Source organism: Xiphophorus hellerii, chromosome 14 (assembly GCF_003331165.1).
Source record: "Xiphophorus hellerii strain 12219 chromosome 14, Xiphophorus_hellerii-4.1, whole genome shotgun sequence".
Classification (NCBI taxonomy): Eukaryota; Metazoa; Chordata; class Actinopteri; order Cyprinodontiformes; family Poeciliidae; genus Xiphophorus; species Xiphophorus hellerii.
In genome coordinates, this window is record NC_045685.1 from 13,879,544 (window position 1) to 13,899,042 (window position 19,499).

The 19,499-nt window shown below is 42.6% G+C and overlaps 1 protein-coding gene across 2 annotated transcripts; it reads left to right on the forward strand.

Annotated features, from left to right (window-relative positions):
* Positions 1-4,466: 4,466 nt before the first annotated feature.
* On the forward strand, positions 4,467-17,323 carry trmt44 (tRNA methyltransferase 44 homolog). Of its 2 annotated transcripts, XM_032583690.1 has the most exons (11): positions 4,474-5,238; positions 5,314-5,434; positions 6,536-6,755; positions 6,832-6,900; positions 7,101-7,208; positions 7,392-7,463; positions 7,997-8,103; positions 8,387-8,570; positions 10,651-10,990; positions 15,793-15,909; positions 16,993-17,323. In XM_032583690.1, the coding sequence occupies exons 1-11, from the start codon at positions 4,896-4,898 to the stop codon at positions 17,205-17,207; spliced, it is 1,896 nt and encodes a 631-aa protein (XP_032439581.1). In that variant the 5' UTR covers positions 4,474-4,895; the 3' UTR covers positions 17,208-17,323. The 2 variants fall into 2 exon arrangements, with proteins under 2 accessions (XP_032439582.1, XP_032439581.1); XM_032583691.1 differs by lacking the exon at positions 15,793-15,909 and having other exon boundaries at positions 4,467-5,238.
* Positions 17,324-19,499: the final 2,176 nt, after the last annotated feature.

A 19,499-nucleotide genomic window follows, 5' to 3' on the forward strand; every position in this document is an offset into this window, starting at 1 on the left:
CTCAGAAACTACACATTTCTTTGTCAGTTGGTTAAAGTTAGCTAACTTCAGTTGAAACCGTGAAAGGGACTCACCTGTGATGTGTTGCCCTTCTCCTCCTGAACGTGCAAAAATAGCAGAAATTTGATTTCAAAGACAGTAGCAGCATCTTGACAAGGACCAGGCCTACTGGGCTCTCAGCACCCTAGTTAGCAACCTTAGTTAGCACAGTGACTTTACTGTGTTGAGTTCAGGACACCACTACAGGAACAGAGTTAAAAGAATCTTGCTGCTGATGCTGAAGGATCAAGCAGCAATGCAAACTAGATAATTATTTGTTTACATGACAAATAACAGTCTCCATTTACTGTAAACCCTACTATTTATCACAATAACAAAATGAAAAACTCTCTAGACCAGGGGTCCCCAAACTACGGCCTGCGTCATTTGGTCTGGCAATGCCGGATCTGGCCCGCCTCCTCATACCAGAGAGCATTCAGTGTATTTTTTCATATATTGTATTTTCTGGTTTGTGGATTTCTCTTCAACCACCAGGGGGCTCTTGAGCAGATGTTAAACTAACTTTCCCTCAAATATATACTAGTCAGTCCCAGTCACCGTTTCACTCACGGTTTTTTCCATTTCCATTCTGGGTAAAAATCTATCTAAAAGCGACCGCGAATGTGTCGTAGTCAGCAACCCCCCCCCCCCCCCCCCCCCCCCCCCGTCGACAGTTTCAAAGACAGAACAGCCCCCCCCCCCCCCCCCCCCCGCCGACAATAAGTTTCTAAGGTATCTTTCTCCAAAAACTAAGACCGGCCCCCGAGCAGAGAAAGGAACAGCTATGTGGCCCTCGCAGGAAAAAGTTTGGGGACCCCTGCTCTAGACTATTCTCTACTAATAGCACAATATTTAAAACCAAGTGTGGGATTTGTGAAACTTCAATGATGGGTGACTTTACAACTTGTATGATTTTGGATAACACTAGAATTGTTCTTTATTGAAGTTTCACAAATCAGATAAAGGTTTTACAAATCCCACACTTGGTTCTAAATATTCTGATATGAGTTGAGAATAATCTAGTCCAGATTTGAAGAGTCTAGGTGTTGTAGTTTTTTAGCTAGAGTAAATTAAAGATGCTGATTGCAGTGAAAAATTAGGTGGAATTGCCCTTTAGCCATTTCCCAAATTGGAAGCAGCAATTGGAAACCAACTTCAGCTTCATTCAAGCAAGAGGGGCTAACATACAGTTCTCTTAATGTTAATGATCAAATGCTCTCATAAATGATGGTGGCGTTGGCTGTAGGAGTTTGCTTTGCAATCGGTGGATCGCCAGATCGATGCCTGGTCTACTGCTGAGATTTCAGTTTGGTGTATTAAAGGCATTATTAAAAAAGAAACCAAAATATCACACCAGCATTCTGTTCTTTGTAAAAAATTATTTTGCAGTCTTGTTTACGCTTTTACATTGTAGATCTAAACATCAGCAAAATTTGTAATTTTGGCTGATTGCTACTGTTAAGTTTAGGGTAATTAACTGCTGGCAATATTACAATTTTTTAAGAACTTTACAATTACTTATATTTTTACACTATATTTCTGTATTTTCTACATTCGTGACTGTCACAATTATTTAGGATATATGTTTATTCAGTTATGATAATGCCATGTATTTTCTACGGCAGTATAATGCTGTGAATATTCTGGTCAGTAACTGCTGGCATTTTACAATTTTTTACCGTAAATTTACTGACTTTCTTTGCAGTTTCGACTTACGGTAGTTCCATGTAATTTCTACGGTAATGCAATGTTTTTGGATACGACGGTCAAAAACTGTTGGTTTTTTACAGTTTTTTACCGTAAATTTACTGACTTTCTTTGCAGTTTCGACTTACGGTAGTTCCATGTAATTTCTACGGTAATGCAATGTTTTTGGATACGACGGTCAAAAACTGTTGGTTTTTTACAGTTTTTTACCGTAAATTTACTGACTTTTTTTACAGTGCAGCCACCCTACGGAGAAAACCCATTTCGGCCGCTTGTATCCGCGATCTCGTTCTTTCGGTCATTACCCAAAGCTCATGACCATAGATGAGGGTGGGAACGTAGATCGACCGGTAAATCGAGAGCTTCGCTTTTTGGCTCAGCTCTCTCTTCACCACGACGGACCGGTACAGCGCCCGCTTGACAGCAGACGCTGCGCCAATCCGCCTGTCGATCTCCCGCTCCCTTCTTCCCCCATTCGTGAACAAGATCCCGAGATACTTAAACTCCTCCACTTGGGGCAGGACACCCCCCCTGACCCGGAGAAGGCACTCTACCCTTTTCCGGCTCAAGACCATGGCCTCGGATTTGGAGGCACTGATCCCCATCCCGGCCGCTTCACACTCGGCTGCGAACCGCTCCAGCGAGAGCTGCAGATCACGATCTGATGAAGCCAAAAGGACCACATCGTCTGCGAAAAGCAGAGATGAGATCCTAAGGCCACCAAATCGGATCCCCTCAACACCTTGGCTGCGCCTAGAAATTCTGTCCATGAAAGTGATGAACAGAATCGGTGACAAAGGGCAGCCCTGGCGGAGTCCAACTCTCACCGGAAACGAGCCCGACTTACTGCCGGCAATGCGGACCAGACTCTGACACCGGTCATACAGGGACCTGACAGCCCGTATCAAAGGGCCCGGTACCCCATACTCCCGGAGAACCCCCCACAGGGCTCCCCGAGGGACACGGTCGAACGCCTTCTCCAAGTCCACAAAACACATGTAGACTGGTTGGGCGAACTCCCATGCACCCTCCAGGACCCTGCCGAGGACCCTTCTTCTACCCTGCCGGACCCTGCCGAGGACCCTTCTTCTAGGGTCCTCGGCAGGGTCCTGGAGGGTCCCTACCTTATTATTACATTTAAATCTGACTCATTTTGGAAGTTTACTATTGAAATAGCTGCTTATTCCTTGTTTAATTAGACTGAGACAAAGAGAAAAATTGTCAACAGCAACAAGTCAAAGAGTCGCATGCAAATAGTTTTCAGCCTAGCTCTCTTTCTGACATACCTGCTGTGTGTTGCCAAACAAGTTTAGCAGGATTTTATTTATGCACAGGCAGCAGCAACTTCCTGGTAAAGTGTCTCTCCAACACAACTCCCTGCTCTCTGACTGAAATCCCTAAAAAACACAAACAACTTCAGTGGAGCTGCAGTCCAAACAGGAGTGGCCTCAATGATCCGTTTTCACTTCTGTCATGCATTTTAGAAGCAACCAAATGAGCTGCAGAGTCAATACGACACATGAACATGACCGTATGAAATTATAAATATGGTAAAAATTAAACCTAGTTAAAAAAAAAAAACGGCTAACAAAACATGTAAGCTTCAGAATTTGACATATGTTCAGAATAAAAACGCCTGTGGTGCATTTGAAAGTGCGTGTAGCTAAGAGGAGAGCGTGTAATCCTGTTTGAACTCCTTTGTCTCGCAGAGTCAGCTGATAGTGAATGAAACTCCGAGTTTCATGAGTGACACAAGGAGAAACCAGCTCAGGAAATATTTCTCGAAGGTTATAGCTGTTCCAAAGGAACATGAAACCTCCCTGACTTTACCTAAAGCACACAGCCAAGAAAAAGAAAGAGAAGAACAAAATCCGCCTCCAGGATGGGCTGTGGTCCCACTGGGAGAACGACATTATCATGATCTGTAATCGGTAGTGAAAACACACCGAAACAGTAATAAGATAGTCCATGAAGATACAGAGAAAGTGTTAGTCAAGTTTTAAAGAGAAATGTATGCCTCTCAAGCAATAAAATGTATAATAGCAAAGGTTTAAGTCCTGTATTACACAGATCCACACAGGTGTCTGTATTGCTGTTTTAAACCAGGACAAGTAGATTCATGCACTCAGTACTTACTTAAAAGTTTTAAGTACAGCTCAGTTTGCCTACAGGGGAAGAAATTAATTTGTAAATATGAAACATTTCATAAAGGACATAAGGAAAATATAATTTAAAATCAATAAAAAAAACGGAGTTCATTAGATGAAGCTCTATGACCAGAAATATTACATGACATGTTTAAAATAATTGCTACCCTATTCAAACTGTGCTTAACCATATTTTATTATTTCTATTTTCCTCAGCCACACCTATACCTGATTACTCTCAGATATGTGTTATCAGCATATTGCTTGCGTAGAACCTGACTGCCAACAGGAAGCAGGCCGTTAGACATCTCAAAGTAAAACTTCAGGCCCGAATGTAAAGTAATTCAAGAAGGAATGAGAAACAAACTCACTGACGCCCATCAGCCTGCGAAGGGTTGCAAAACCATTTTGAAGTCTCTGTGCCTCCAGTGTGAGCCATAATCCACAAAAATGAAAACATGAATCAGTGATTAACCTTCCCAAGAGTGGACGGCCAACGGAGGACCAGAAGAGAAACAAAACACTTTTAGGAGTACTTTTACCGCACGGTACTTTTTTTTTACGTTTACCTGAGTAATTTCTTGCTTCTCGTTTCTCTTTTCCGTGTGTAGAAAATTAAATGTAATTTGGGAATATATGTATAAAATACATGATATAAATCTGGGCATTATAATTCAAATGTATTATTCTTATTATAATTAGCTGTCTGCCATGTACATTCTCACAGAGATAAATGGCGCCCTCTAGTGATTTTAGGAGACAATGCTTTTTGTCGCGTCATCATAAAGCGACAACTCAACCTGAGCACGGCACAGAAAGACAGAAATGTTGCTTCTTTTTTACAAACAGAAGGGATTAGTTAAATACAACAGAGCTTCCTTTGGTTAGATTATAATCCACAATCGTTTTGTAAATTAATTATCCGAAACAGGGCAGCTGACGACTCTCACTGCTTCATTGTGTTGCTCTTAACATGCGAGTCGCAGTGGACCGTAGCAGAAAATGCCCAAACTTTCAGATGCTGAGTTTCCATCCGGGTGTAAAAGTCTTCCTGAAGGCTTCTGGTCAGCGGTGGAGGTGTGGGTGAAGAAGCCTCATGTTGTCAATAAGCGTCTTTGTGGAGCTACGGAGACGGAGAGCAGAGATGTGGACTCAGGCGACCTGAGGAAGCTGCTGGATAGTAATGAAGAAGAACTGCTCCAGGATGTGTTTCAGTTCCTCTGTAGTGGAGTCTCGCCTGCACACACCCACCAGAAGGACAAGCCCTGGTCCTCCACGGTCAGGACCTTTATTCCCAAAGTCAACTGTTACGGTGCAAAGCAGCAGAAAGAAGTTGTGTTAAAAGGTAAGAGCTCATTTTGAGCTGGAGTTGTAGTTTCCGGTCACCTGTAGTTGTTCTGATCTGATCTATTTCCTGCAGACTCTGACAGACAACATGTCACCTTTCTTCCTTTTGAGGAGGACTCGGCAGCAGGGAGGGTGTCCTTGAAGAAGTGCAACATTTATCAGCTCAGACTCTGCAGTAAGGACTGTGAGCAATGGTGAGTTCAAATCTGAATAATCTGGAAAAAAAAACAGGTTTTAGGAACCATAACCATCTATCAAATACATAGGTTTTTAAGGACCACTCTCTTTTAAGGTGTATTTTTAATTTTGCAATGCCAGAGAACTCAATTCATGGTTTCATCAAATGTTATAAGTCATCCAGATTCTTAAACAATGGGAATGCAATAAGGCATAGGGGTGCTGCTCCGGAGCGGGCGCCAAAAGGGCGGCGGAAAAATTACTACTAGTCTAGATTGTGCTGGGGCATCATTTTTCTTTTTCATTTGAAGGGTGCTGTCTGATGATAACAGGTGACACTCAAATGTATCCGTTAGCTAGCAGGAATTTCCAAAGCCGTGACAACATAATCTGGGCTTTCCCTCATTGTTTAATGAGACAGCAATCATTCTGTATGTAAACTTCTGATTTTCAAGATTAGGGATGCACAATATTATCGCCATGGTATCTGTATCGGCTGCTGTTAGCTGTAAAATTTAATAGCGGCCATTCCATCAAAATAACTCACCGATATAAGAGGCGTTTTTATATGACAGACCAGCGACAATGATGCCTGCAGCACAGCACAGCGTCAAATTTGCATTGTGTGAGTGTTATTGTCTCAGAGACCAAATGTCATGAATAAATTTGACATAAACATAATGCGTGTTGAAAGTGCTACATCATTTTCAACTTGCTTCCTTTTTAGCATTTGCATTTGGTAGCAGGCTAAATCGACAAAGATAATGCAATATTTTAATTCTGCATTAGAGAAAGCCATTTAGTTTCAGTAAGTAGAAGGGAAAAATGTCAGTATTATTATCAGTTATCGGCCAAATGAGTTTTAGTATATCGGCATGTCGGATATCGACCAAAAATCCAATATCGTGCATGCCTATTGAAGCTAACTCTCTCACATATTCTTTTGCTTCTGATCTCTTAATGTGGCATTTAGAAAATAGAAATAATGTTGGTGATTCTAACAGACCCAAAGCAAGAGAAGTTTGTCCCGCTCTAACTCCAGACAGAGAGAAAAAAGGTGTCTTTTTAAAAAAAAAATAAGCGTCTCATTTCAGCTGTATCTGCTCGTTTACCTGCAGGGCGTTGGAGCTGCACGTGTTGACGTCGGACGGCTGGTTCTCTGACGGCGTGGCGTATCCCAAGCTGCCCTGGCTGTCCTCGGACCTGCTGCCTAAACTGGTGCGCTGGGCCGCGGAGTGCAAGAGCAGCGAGTTCAAGAGCACGCTGTCTCTGCTGCCGGTGGAGAAGTACAGCCTCACGTACCAGCAGCTGAAGGAGAAGTACAAGAGCATGGTCAAGGTGGGGAGAGGCCGAGGCTCTGGTGCCGTCTGAGCTTTCCATCCACGGAGGGTTCTCATGTGCTTTCTGCTTTTAGGTTTGGCCTGAGGTCACAAACCCTGAGAAGTTTGTGTATGAAGATGTCGCCATTGCCACTTATCTCCTGGTGGGTTCGGAGCTGCTATTTATTTCTGCTTTAAAGCTAAAACAGTCGAGATTGTGCAGGTTAAATGAGGATGTTTTAGTCTTTGATTAAATAAGAAAGATTAGTAGAGGCAGAGCTTTGTTCCGTATCCAAAGCTGAGCCCATCAGTTCATGACTGCTTAAATTCTCCTGATATCGAGCCAATGTAACTCTGACTGCAGGTGCTGTGGGCTGAGGAGCGAGCGGTGAAAAGTGTGACTGACCCACAGTCCTTTGTGGACCTTGGCTGTGGAAACGGACTCCTGGTCCACATACTGACCAACGAAGGGGTAAGTTAGGAGGTGTTTCTTTTAAATCGGTGACTAAAATAACACAGAAACGTCTACTTAGTAGATTTCTTTGGACGTTTTCATTTAATACCGTCTCCTGATGCTATACAAACAGTGACAGCTGTATTTGAAGTGTCTTGTAACAGCGAGAGTGTGATTATAAAGTGACGCCTCATGTTGCAGCACCCGGGGAGGGGCATCGACGTCCGCAGGAGGAGGATCTGGGACATGTACGGGCCTCAGACTGAGCTGGAGGTGAGAAAGATGAGCCAGAAGAAAGCAGGATTCATGTCAGCGCGTTCAGGTTTTCCACTTTGTGGCATCGTCTCTTGAAAAAAACGAGATGTCAACCCAGACCTCTTCACTTTCAGCATTTGTTATTCAAATGTTTTCCTAAAGTTTTTAAGTGCTGTTTCTGTGACTGCACAGATTTTCGTGAAGCAACTCCAAGAAAATACTCGTTTCAGAAGCCGTCATGTTGCTGATTTCAAAGTCATATAAACATGAAAACATTTTCAGAAAGATCTGCAGCAAAAAGAAAGGGAAAAAAAAACACTCTTCCATTCCCCCACTTACATTATTTAAATGACTGATTAGGCGGTGTGCTCTTGGAAATGTTGATGGGGAAATAGCCTGAACTGTCCAATCCATCCGAGAGAAAATTGGCAGAATCCACATGAGAAGAGATTTAATGAGCTTAATTAAGAGGGTGGGGATGGTTTCCACTAAGTTATTCTGAATGAAATCACACCAATTTGCAACTTCTCGTCTTGGTTTTGCTATTTTAGGAAAAGGCAATTACTCCCAGCGAGAGCTTCTTATTCCCGGGTACGGACTGGCTGATTGGGAACCATTCGGACGAGCTCACGCCGTGGATCCCCGTCATCGCGGCCAGGCGAGTCATCAGCAAACACAATCACACTCCGAAGTGCCAGCTGATCTCTTCCTGTCGGAATAACATTATGGACAGACGGCGATGTGTGAGGGTGTTGATATGAGTGTCTTGTGTCGAAGCGACCACTTGGTGGCTCTGCTGAGCCTCGTTTTGAGTCGCCTCTAAACGCAACATCACTTTTTCACATTCTGAACAAGACGAGGACTTTCCATTTCTCTGAAAATTCGTATAGATATTTTATGAAAACATTTCCGCACCGCTGTTTTTCTCTCTCACACTGCAGGTCGTCTTACTCCTGCCGTTTCTTTGTCCTCCCCTGCTGTTTCTTTGACTTCTATGGGAAGTACCAGAGGCGCCAGTGTAGGAAGTCTCAGTACAAAGAGTACATCGACTTCATCGCAGAGGTCAGCCAAGTCTGTGGCTTCAACACCGAGGAAGACTGCCTGAGAATACCCTCCACCAAACGCGTAGGTGTGCCAAGACTAGAAGCGGCCTCGTAGTTTCGTGATTATCCTCGGGTTCAGGAAGGTGGTGATGCAAACATCAGCAAGGGTGCAAAGCTTGAGATGCAGTCCTGGCGAGAAGCATTTACAGAGTTGCAGTTAATTTTCCAAAATGAAAAATGTAGCGAAATTCGGCCGTTAACCACCTTAATAAATCATTTTTCACCGGTGCCCAAAATTACTGTGGAATCTATCAATTCCCACAGTTCAGAACTTTTAACCTGTGAATCAATGAGTTCCTGTTTCCCAGGGTGTAAATAGGACATTCAGTGGACGCCCATTTCTCTTACCCACTCTTCAAAATAGGAAACGCGAGAGAGCATGCTGATCTTCATAAGTCTACAATAAAATCACTGTTTGTCTAAGCTGCCCCACATCCGCACATTTAGGAGGTAAAACACAAATCTCCAAGAATCACCGCTTATAAACCTGCACAATATATGGACAAGTCGTAGTAATACAGAACGTCTGCTTGGATGCAGTTTTTTTTGTTTTTTAACGTTTTATTGGTTCTAGTGGCCTTTATTTGATTGTTAATTGTGAGAAAAGCGAGTAATGAAAGAGGGGGAAGACATGTGGCAAAGGTCGCTAGGCTGGGAATCGAACCTGCGACGACCGCGTCGAGGACTAAGGCCTCCATATGTGGGTTGTGCTCAACCCCTGCGCCACCACAGCACACCCCTACTGGATGCAGTTCTGATTGGCTGTAATGTCTCACATGCCAAAGGCATTAAAACTGCCTTTCAGTCAAACATTTAGTCACATCTAAGGACTCTGACTGTCTTTCATACCAACTCGGTTTGAGTGGTGAGAACATTGTGATGACGGGAAAGAAAGAGAGTAATGAAAAAAATGTGGGTTAACATTAAAGCAGTGCCACGAACTTCTAATTTCCTTCCAGAAAATTGGAACTGCACCAGGAATTGGTTTGTTCAGGTCACAGAGTCTCTGCTGTTCCTGTTTGACTTTTTACAAACAAAATATAAGGTCACGAAGAAAAGATTAAAAACTTTCACACAGAGCCGTTTCCTTTGTGATCTTGACAAGTCTGAAATTTGCTTTAATTATTTTCCTGCTCTGGACAAGAATGGAAATGTTTCTCCCTTTTCCATTTTATAAATGACCAAAGGACTAATAACATGTCATAAAGTTTTTACAAATTTATAACAATTTGCTTTATAATATTGATTTGGCAAAATTCAATCGGCACATAAATGCTTTCTGACTTGATGATGGAATCATTCAGATATTATTAGAGAGACATTTTACTACCGGTTTGATTTCCAGACGACTTCAAATTCAAGTTAAATTGTCTTGGTTGTCCTGAAACTGAGTCATAAGTGCCAAATAAAACATGGAAATCAAACAAATGTTTAGGCATATGTACAAATAAAAACATACAAATAACGCTTTAAAAACTCAGGATTTGGTTTACGATGCTCTAATCTTTATTTGTCAAAGTGTTATACATCTTTAGAGATGTTGAGGTGCCAAAAAAGCCCTAAAATGATTTTATTTTGCCAGCTTCACGATATCCAGAAACAAATTTTAGCATATTGTTCAGCATCATTCAAGGATCACATTTATTAGGCTGTGATGGGAGTGCTTGGTAGGGCAGGAGTGAGAAATGCAAATGTATTTATTTATACATGCAGTAATGACACATGAAGTCACGACGAGTCGCAGAGGAGAAGCGTCAGGGTGCGTCACAGGAGGTCCGTCATCAGCCAGAACTAAAAGCTTTATCCAAAAGGAGGCATTAAAAACCTGAAATTTAAACTAGACGGTTTATTATCCATTGTAATTTTCACTGTTATAAAATTCTAATGTTGAAGTTTGAACCTGTATTGTGAGCCTTTTACATTTCTGTTGGGTTTTTTTGTCAGATAACCTAAAAATTGTTTTGTCCCCCCCCATAAATACCTTCCAAAAGTTGTTTCAACACTATTTAAAACATTTGTTTGATTTATAAATTTGTTTTAGCCATAACTCCATGTCCTTCTGCGCCTATAATCAGTGTTGACGTGCAGCTCCTTTCCTGCAGGTGTGTCTGGTGGGAAAGTCGAGGACTTACAAGCAGTCCGACGAGGCCGAAATCGACCAAAGAAGGGCGAGTTATATCCAGAGCCGCCAGACCTCCACAGGAGCAGCAGTTCAAAGGTCAGGCGTCAGGAAAGGCAGGGATTGTTGCCATGGCAGCGTTGAGTGCGATGACACCTCGGGGAGTGCGTGGGGAGACGGCTTCCAGCCCAGAAACGGCGCTGAAACAGTTCGAAACTGCACGGCTCTACCGCGGGACGTTGTGGACGGAGTCGTCCAGAAGGTTGCCGAGGCTCTACTGGGAATGTCGGAGGGAACGTCCAGCGGCGACTGGAACAAAGGAGGTAAACAAAAGCAACAGTAACAACTACTGGATGATATAACCCTAAATAGCAACACTGCAGCTGGAGAACGTCGCTCAAACAGCTTGTGTCGTCGTTTGAAATTGGCAGGGGAAGAAACTTTACTCACTTTTTTTGTGAGTGTGCAAAAACCAAAACAAACAAATAAAGCTCAAACAAAAGTGGACCTGACGACAAAACAATGACCCCCAAAACATACATTTAGATACACCGACGCCTGGCTGAGATATAAGAAATGGGAAATCCCAAAATGGCTTCTTCGAATCCCAGATCCTTAAACTCGTCGAGACTCACTGTACGAGAAAACCCTCAAACATTTTTCAGCTTGAAATAAGGAAACAGACAATGTTGGATGCTTATTGTTAGATGCTTCTTGCTAAACCTGAGTTTTCCCTCTGCTAAAAAAAAACAAACCAAAACACATATTTGTTTTTATTTTGTGCCATGAGTGAAACAGGTTTACGTGAAATTAAATCACCTCTTTTTCATAAAACGTGCGGCCAAATTCTCAAATAAAATCTTCAAACACCGTCAATAAAAAGAGCTCGCTGTGGGATACACACGTTAAATGCAACAAGGTTCCTGATTGGTCGGTTTAATTCTCCTAATTTAACCAAGTGATGCGTTCTAGTAAGTGACGGCGAATCTCAGGTTGTGTTCAAGCAGACTCGTTTTTATAGTGCCAGAGAAGGTTTTAACATCTGTTTTTCACCACCGCCTCTCCGCTGCTGCTATTAAAACGCTAAAAACAGCCGCATCCCTCATGTCGCTACCTTAAATAATGCTTCTTGTGGTTTCGTAGGAGTCGCCTCTTTTCGCAGCCCGCTTGTCACCACCCCATCCCGTCGAGGGGGCGGGGGGCTCCGCTGCTTTGAACTCTTTATCTCGGCCTCCGCCTCCACCCTTCCTGCGCTGCACGCTTCAGAGAGCGGAGCACAGAAAGTTTAGCTCGCACGCCACCCACACATCATCTTTGTAGACACCCTCCCTCCCCCTCCTCTCTGTTACCGAGGCTGGTATGATTTAAGCAGCAAATTCTCAGCTAGTTTGTAAGTGTTGAAATTAATGGTGTTGTACATAAGATGGGGAGGGGATTAAAACGGGAGACTGTGACTGGATGAATAATGCACCACCGTCGATGATTTATGCATGAGTTTGTGCGGAGGTTTTCCAGCGGTTATTTGCTGCGTAAGAACAAAGAGTAAATTCAGGATGAACCAGGGTTTAGTGAGTGGTGGCCGAAGACCTTCGGGGTTTGGTTTCCTTTTGTTCCCACGTGTCCTCAAACAAATATGTGCATTTTTTTAATACTTCCATGGAGTCATTTCTGATGTTTCAAGTGACTGTTTGCTTCCAGTTAATTTTGATGTAGGTTTTCTAGTGTCAGGGTATGTAAAAAATAAATAAATAAAATAAAAACAAACTGCACTGTGTAACAATACTGCACCAGTGGTTGGGTGGTGTGTGTATATTGATGCATAAATTCATGCTTCCTACGCACTGGGGAGCATTTAGGATTTGATTTGAATATTTCTCATTGCTGGGTACGTGTGAAAAAAAACCAAACTTGAGCAGAGTTTGGAGAACTATTTGTACTTCTTCCCCTATTATTTATATGATAAATATCCAGAAATGAAGAAAAACTGATCCGACTACTGCCAGGTCCATCTCAAACTTGATTGTGCTGGAGAAGAGTGGAAATTAGCCTGGAAAATGTGTAGAGATCCTAAATCAATTCAATATAAATTTGGACTTGTATTGAAAAAGATGTTTATTTCATCATCTGACCTCACAAAGGCTGTTACAAAGAAGAATCAGATTATAATTGTGGAGTTTTCCTGTGGACTGAAGACGCTAATTAGCTTTATACTCGTGAATACAGCCAAGGTGGTGTGGGAATACCACTAATGTTGGTTAGTGTAACTTTGGACCGAATGATTAATTCATGCGTGCTGCAGCGCTGACCCGGCTCACGCTGTTATGTAATCACGCTGCGAATGAGAGGTGAACATCGAACAGGCTGTTCTGAAAGGATTTCATAGGTACAGTAAATAAATTAATAAACACTGTTGTACTCACAAAAACGGCTTCATGTGTGGGTGAACACGCTCTTTGGTTTTCCCCTTGAAGAGAAAACCAAAGGCACAACATTTGGTGCTTTTATTTGTGATTCTCTAATAGTATCAGCGTTTAGAGCTGGTTTGGAAACGGAAATTCGAAGTAATCTTTCTGAAAGTCCGAGCTGGGAATGTCTTTTTGAGCAGGCATCAAGAACTCGGTTCAAGCGTGTGGGAATGCAAATTCGAAACCATCAGCATGTGGGGATTTTAGCGTCTGCCGCATCGGTACATTCGTTGGCATTCTTGAAGAAAATGCTACCTGATTGACCTGTGAATGAAGCGTGAGGAGTGTGATGCCTTTGGCTTCCAGGAAGACAAGATGGCTCCTACTTGCAAATGCAGCAATCAGGCGTCCTTGCCTGCATCGCGTCTCTGATTGCAATCAGAACCAGAGAATTGAGCCCGTTGCAGAAGAAACGACAACAAAGCCGATCAAATCAGACAAATCAAACCGTGATTTTCAGCTGTTTTCCTCAAAAGTGATTATGTTCTAATGGACTAAGTTGTTTACACAATCCCATTGGACTGTGCTGGATTAGCTGGTGTCTATTTCGTCTTTATCTGTAATTTTTCAGGCAGAAAAATGTCTCAGAAGACAAAAAAAGTACAACTAGATGCAGGTTTCTCTACTACAGAAAAAACATGTTGTTGCGCGACGAGACAAACTGAAAGGGATTACATCTGATTTCCTTTATTTTGCTTAATGTGCTTTATACAAGACTGGTTATTCAAACAGTTTCATGTGAAAACAGTAAAGGAGGCAGAAAAGAGAAAGTTATGCTGATTGTTATTGATTGAAAGGCAGACTGACCTTAACACTGGGTCGCTAAGTCATTCTAGAAAATGATTTTCTACAGGCAGTTTGGATGCTGCTCTTCTTCACTCTTTTCCACCAGACTTTGGGATCTTCATATCCCAACCAAGTGCAAAGTAAGGATCATCTGAGAAGAGGACTTTGGGCCTTAACACGACGGGTCTATTTAAAAATGTTATCTTTTTTTTGGAATTCTGAAATATTTTAATTTTCTAAAAGATAGATCTTGGTTTTTGATTAGCTTTGTGCCATAATGATCAATGCTAACAGAGGGACATTCTTGAAATGTATCCCAGTGTGTGTTTAATGAGTCTTAATGAGTTTTGCTTCTTGGCTTGAGATGAACATATTTTATAAATAATTATTTCTTCCCTTCTATAAGCTCTATATACGAGTAAGTTTTGAACACAGTTTGATTGTTAGAAATAAGGAAACTTTCTTGTGCCAGATTTGAGTCTTGAGATTTATGACGGCCATGTTGCCATTTTTAGATCATTCCTGTCTTGTTCAGGTCTCCAAAATCGCAATGTCTGAACTTTTTAATATTAGTCACAGACGGGTTTTGGATAAATGGCCATTTCCTTATTTGATCCTTTTAATAAGTCTCTTAGAGTCATGTTATTCAGTTTGATTGATGTCCAGAAGACATTACAGCTGAGTGCATAACTTACCAAAGCCATTTTTTAACACTCAGCATGACTCCTGATTGGCCTAAGCAGCAAAACAAACTGGTCATCAGTGTGTGCGCTAACGCATCTCGGCCATCTTTTACTCAAGGGACGCTGAACCTTAAGGAAGTCCAACCGAGCCATTAATAATCGTCTGCAGCTGTTCGTAGTCCAAGCAGAATCCAGTGTGTCAATACTGTCCTCTTCCCATTAATCCCCATTAGGACCGCAGCCAGTAAAGGCCAGCTCTAAGCAGCGTATTGATATTATATTAAACCTGGAGCTCCGTGGCGTCTGCAAGAAGACAGTCTGCAGAGTTTCGCACTCTGTGTTTTGCCGAGCTGACCTCGTTTCGTGTCTCGGGGATTGTCTGACCGACCGTATTTACGACGCGTTGTAATGACGGTGCGTTTTGTTTTTTGGTGGCAAATAATTTTCAAATCGTTCCTCCTGAAGATTTAGGTTGTAGATTTATTGTTGAGTTATTTATTTTTTTGGTTTGTTTGAGCTGCTGTCGTGGATTTGGTTAAAAAAAAGAAGAGCTGATTAACTTGTCTCCAGATTAAGGTCAACTATAGTTACAGAATCAGGTGGCGTGTGCCTCTCCTATATGTCAGAGAGAAGAAGAGAGGGATTTTCATTTGTTGAAACCAAAGGTCAGCTCTGATTGAATTCTCTGAGGGGTGGAGAAAAGGGCAATGCCAAAAATACAAAATAATAATAAAAAAAACTGCTCCTGATAGAAAGCCTAAAAATTAAGCGCTCAACTCCTCATAATCTGATGAACTCGGAGCTTTCAGCGCTGCGTTTCCTCTTTGTTTCCTGTGCAGTCGTTAAGGTTTATGTCTCAGTTGTAAACTCCTTTTTGGAGACCGGAGGTGAAATTCATGCTAGTCTCGGAGACATACGTTACTAAGCGGACTTCCTATGCCTGAAAGTGTTAAAAAAGAAACCGGCCATTTTTGTCGATCACACCTTTCGCTGAGAGGATTTCCAACAGAAGTTCAGATACTCTCAGAGCGGGAGGGGACATCGACTCGCTCAGCTGCATCCTCGGCTTATTAATATCATATTCCTGTACACGCAAACGCTTTTCCGAATGTCACATTGACTGACGTCCTTTTGCTCCTTTGTCTCCCAAAATCTTTCACCCTCTCCCTGCTCCTCCTCGGTCCTCCTCAGGCAGCCTCTCTGTGAGGGAGGTGGCTGCGCTGCTGCAGCAGGAAACGCTGCAGCTCCTGAAAAAGGAGTGTGGAGGCCTCCAGACGCTGCTAAAGAACAACCACCAAGTCTTCAAAGGTACTTTTAGGGCGAAAACCTTCTCTTGATGTTGAAGCTGCTGGATGCAACTTTTGTAAAGAATATATATTTTATATTTGTTAAAACTGTCACAAGATGTTATGAGAGAGATGATTTGTGAAAAGATCCTCCTCCCTGAACTATTATTGCCGAAAAAAAACAAATCTACCTCTCCCGACCAAAAACAACCAATCAGAGCCAGGCGGACGGTCAATGCTGCTTGTTGTGCTAATGGCGGAGAAACCGCTCCAAATTTGAAATGATTTAACTACATACACGGGGGTTTTTCATAACGGTTCTGTTATTGTTGATATTACTCTAGGCCTTGGGAATGGAGCTTTAAGGAGGGAGGGTGCAAAATATTTTGGTTAATTTCTCTTGTGGTGCGTTCACAGGCGCCTCACAGGAGTGTCAGGTGCATCTGGTTTACGTTCCAAGTCTATTGCAGCGTTTCAAGCGTCTAGCGCAGCTCGATTTCAACCGTTCGGAGCGTTTGACGTGTTTAGTGCATCCGATGCATCCGATGCTCCACGTAGACGTTGAATGTAAACCAAACGCGCCTGACGACCAAAACTCGCTTGGTGTGAACGCACCATTAAGCACTCTGTTTAAGTTGTATTTCAGCACCTCTACAGCTCAGTGTATTATTTTTACTTTAATAGGTTTTTACGAAGGTGTGAAGTCCAGTTTGTTGATGCGCAGAGTTTTAAACTGTTTAGAAACAGCTAAACTTGTACAAAAAGAAATTAAAGGAAGAATATGCCCATTACGCCTAACAAAAACAAAATGCGCCGTAGTGTTATTCCTCATCGTTTTGCATATTTCAAACTCCTGTAATCTGAGTTAGAATATTTCCCCGTCTTGTCTCCTCCTCGCCTCATGTAACGATGGTTCAGCTGTAAATTTTGAGCCTGACCTCTTACTGTCTTCTGGATGCAGAAAACTGTTTCCAGCTGTTTCCTCCTGGGCATCTGGGAGAACTTGTCTGCTGTTTAGGAACGTTCTGGAGTCTTATTTTATTTTGAAAGGTCGTAAATCTGCCCGTCTCATCCTTTTTTCTTTTCTTTTCTTTGTTTTTTTCAGTGGAAGGAGGAACGGTCCGCATCAGAGACTGGAGGGACGGGACGGAAAGCCAGAGGAGGCCCGCCGTACCCGGTGCCCTAAAAACCCGTCTCTGCTGGTTTCATGCCCACCATCCTCAAGGCTGCCCCCTGCAGGAGCAAAACTGCACCTTCGCCCACGGACTGGATGACCTTCGACCTTCAACAAGGCCTCTAAAGAAGCTAAAGATCTTTTGACAGGACTAGTGTCAACAGTAGTTGAGTTGGAAATGTTGAACAATTTTCAAGTTAAAGTCTGTTTAGTTAATTACATAAAATAAATCACCAAAGGATTCGATTGGGGCTTAAAGTTAGCTTTCGTTGGTTTAATGAAATCATTTCCATTATGGTTTTTTATAAGTAAACTTCTGGACATGCAGCTTAAAGGTTACCAGCTTTATGTTCTTATCATTCAGCACACGGAGCGGCTTCGCCAACTTTTTTCATCCGCGTTCAAACTTTGAAAGCCCCCCCCTCCGTACCTTCAGCATTCACGTCCGGGCTTCGCCTGGACTTTTTATTCACCTCAGACGTGTACTTTGAGGTTCACAGACAGGGCGGGGGATAAAGGCCGCGCCGCATTTGAACAAAGCAAATGTTAGCGCCATGAATTATTTGTTGGCAGGAGCCGAGGGGTGAGCCGCGTGTCGTCCCCTCTCGACGGGCGCTCGCCGCCGGTCCTCTTTCTCCGCTCGGCTCAAATGTCAGCGACGGTGCGAACGCTCCCGGTGTCTGCGGCGGGGCAGCGTAGAGAGCCGCTCTTGTTTGCTCACATCACTGATACAAAGAGCTCCAACTTTATCTGTTGAACATCGGAGGTCCAAACTGAGACAGATTTAGCATTTCAAAGCAAACCTGTGTATGTTACGGTAATTCAGTATCTTGCTCAGCTCAATCTAAAACAAGAGAAATATACACTGCTCAAAAAAATAAAGGGAACACTTAAACAGGTGTTTAACACTTAAAGTGTTCCCTTTATTTTTTTGAGCAGTATATATTCTCTTAGTAAGGCTTATCAAACTCTCTGCAGCAGAAATACTTTGGGATAGATAGGTTGAAATACTGCAGATGGATTTACAAAAGTATTTCCCTAAATTATATAACAACATTAGATAATCGGAGGCAAACCTTTAAACCTTTAACAAGGCCATCCCAGCCCTGAATCAGTAGAAAAGGTTGAAACTCACATTTTATTCTTCCTTTTCTCATGCAATTCTAGATAACATGATGGATTCTTACTAGAGCATCTTGTATTTACTCCCATCCAATCTTTCTACAAGCAGCGAGCCGCCTCACTGCATGAGTAGGATTCAGTTATACTGATTCTTGTTTTTGTTTTTTTTCTGGTACAGAAAAAACCCAGACAACATAAATTATTAACAACACGAAGTGGATAAACAAGTCTGAGCTGCTTCAACATCCTATTCTGTTAGAATCAGAAGGCGGTTCTCCTCCTCCTCCATTATTTCATCCGCTTTGTTCAGTGGCACACATGATAATGCAGCCTCCACCGTGCTTAACAGTCGGTCCAATGCTTGGTTTGAAAACCTGGACTCTTCCAAACGTCTCTGTTGTGATTGTGGCCAAATAGCTCGACGTTTTCCTCATCTGACTATGAAACTCCAGAAGGCGTTTGACTTGTTCAGCTGCAGGTTGAGGTTGAACCTGAAGCTGGCGGTCTCAGTCCGTGGTAACGTCACCATCTGGGTCATAAGCTGGCTTCACTGCGGATGTTGACATTTTGTTTCTGCCGTTTCCCTGAACATCCAAACAATGGAGAGAAACCTGGAAAACAGCAGAAAACCTTTCCACTTGCTGTAACTCCATGATTTCATCAGTCAGATTTGTTTCATTATTTTTTTTTTTATTAGTAATGGAAAAGCGGAGACCTTAGGAAAGCTTTAATGCACGAAGTAATAATGATGAGAAATATTTTCTGTGATCTCTAGCTCTTTGGACATAAATTACCCGACTGTAGCTGCGAGCCGAATCGATGTCGTCATGGTTTCGGAACCAGTTCCTCTTCTTTGGTACATTCACAATTATGTTTGCTTCCTAGTAGCCTGTTTAAATCAAGTCACAACTATCATTTCTGGAAGCAAATATTTCTCCTGCTCCAGGCAGTGTTGTAGTCAAAACCACCTAACCCGAGACCAAGTCAAGACCAAGACCAGCGCCCCGCCCTATATGACACAATAAAATGTGAAATATTATCAAAATTGCTAATCAAATTGATCTGAAAGATTCACATTCCCATAAAAACACCTAGATATTAAACACTTAGAGCTGAAATAAATTTAACCAGTAACGTAATACAACACTGGCTCCGGGCCTGCAGAGGCCAATCATCGACCCAGTGCCCCAGATTTATCCGCAGAAGGTTCTGACGTCGCAGAAGAGCAGAAGTGCTCTGGTCATTTTCCTCCCGCCTTCCGATTTACGTCGCTCCCTCCGAACGCGCCCCGTTCTGCTTCCCAGATTAAAAACCAA

What these genes read in the sequence shown, in the direction of transcription:
- trmt44 (XM_032583690.1), top strand. Translation starts at nt 4,896, where the DNA reads ATGCCCAAACTTTCAGATGCTGAGTTTCCATCCGGGTGTAAAAGTCTT. An exon ending in GGCCTCAGACTGAGCTGGAG is followed by an intron (nt 7,464 to 7,996) that starts GTGAGAAAGATG and finishes TTGCTATTTTAG; the next exon opens with GAAAAGGCAATTACTCCCAG. An exon ending in CAACCACCAAGTCTTCAAAG is followed by an intron (nt 15,910 to 16,992) that starts GTACTTTTAGGG and finishes TGTTTTTTTCAG; the next exon opens with TGGAAGGAGGAACGGTCCGC.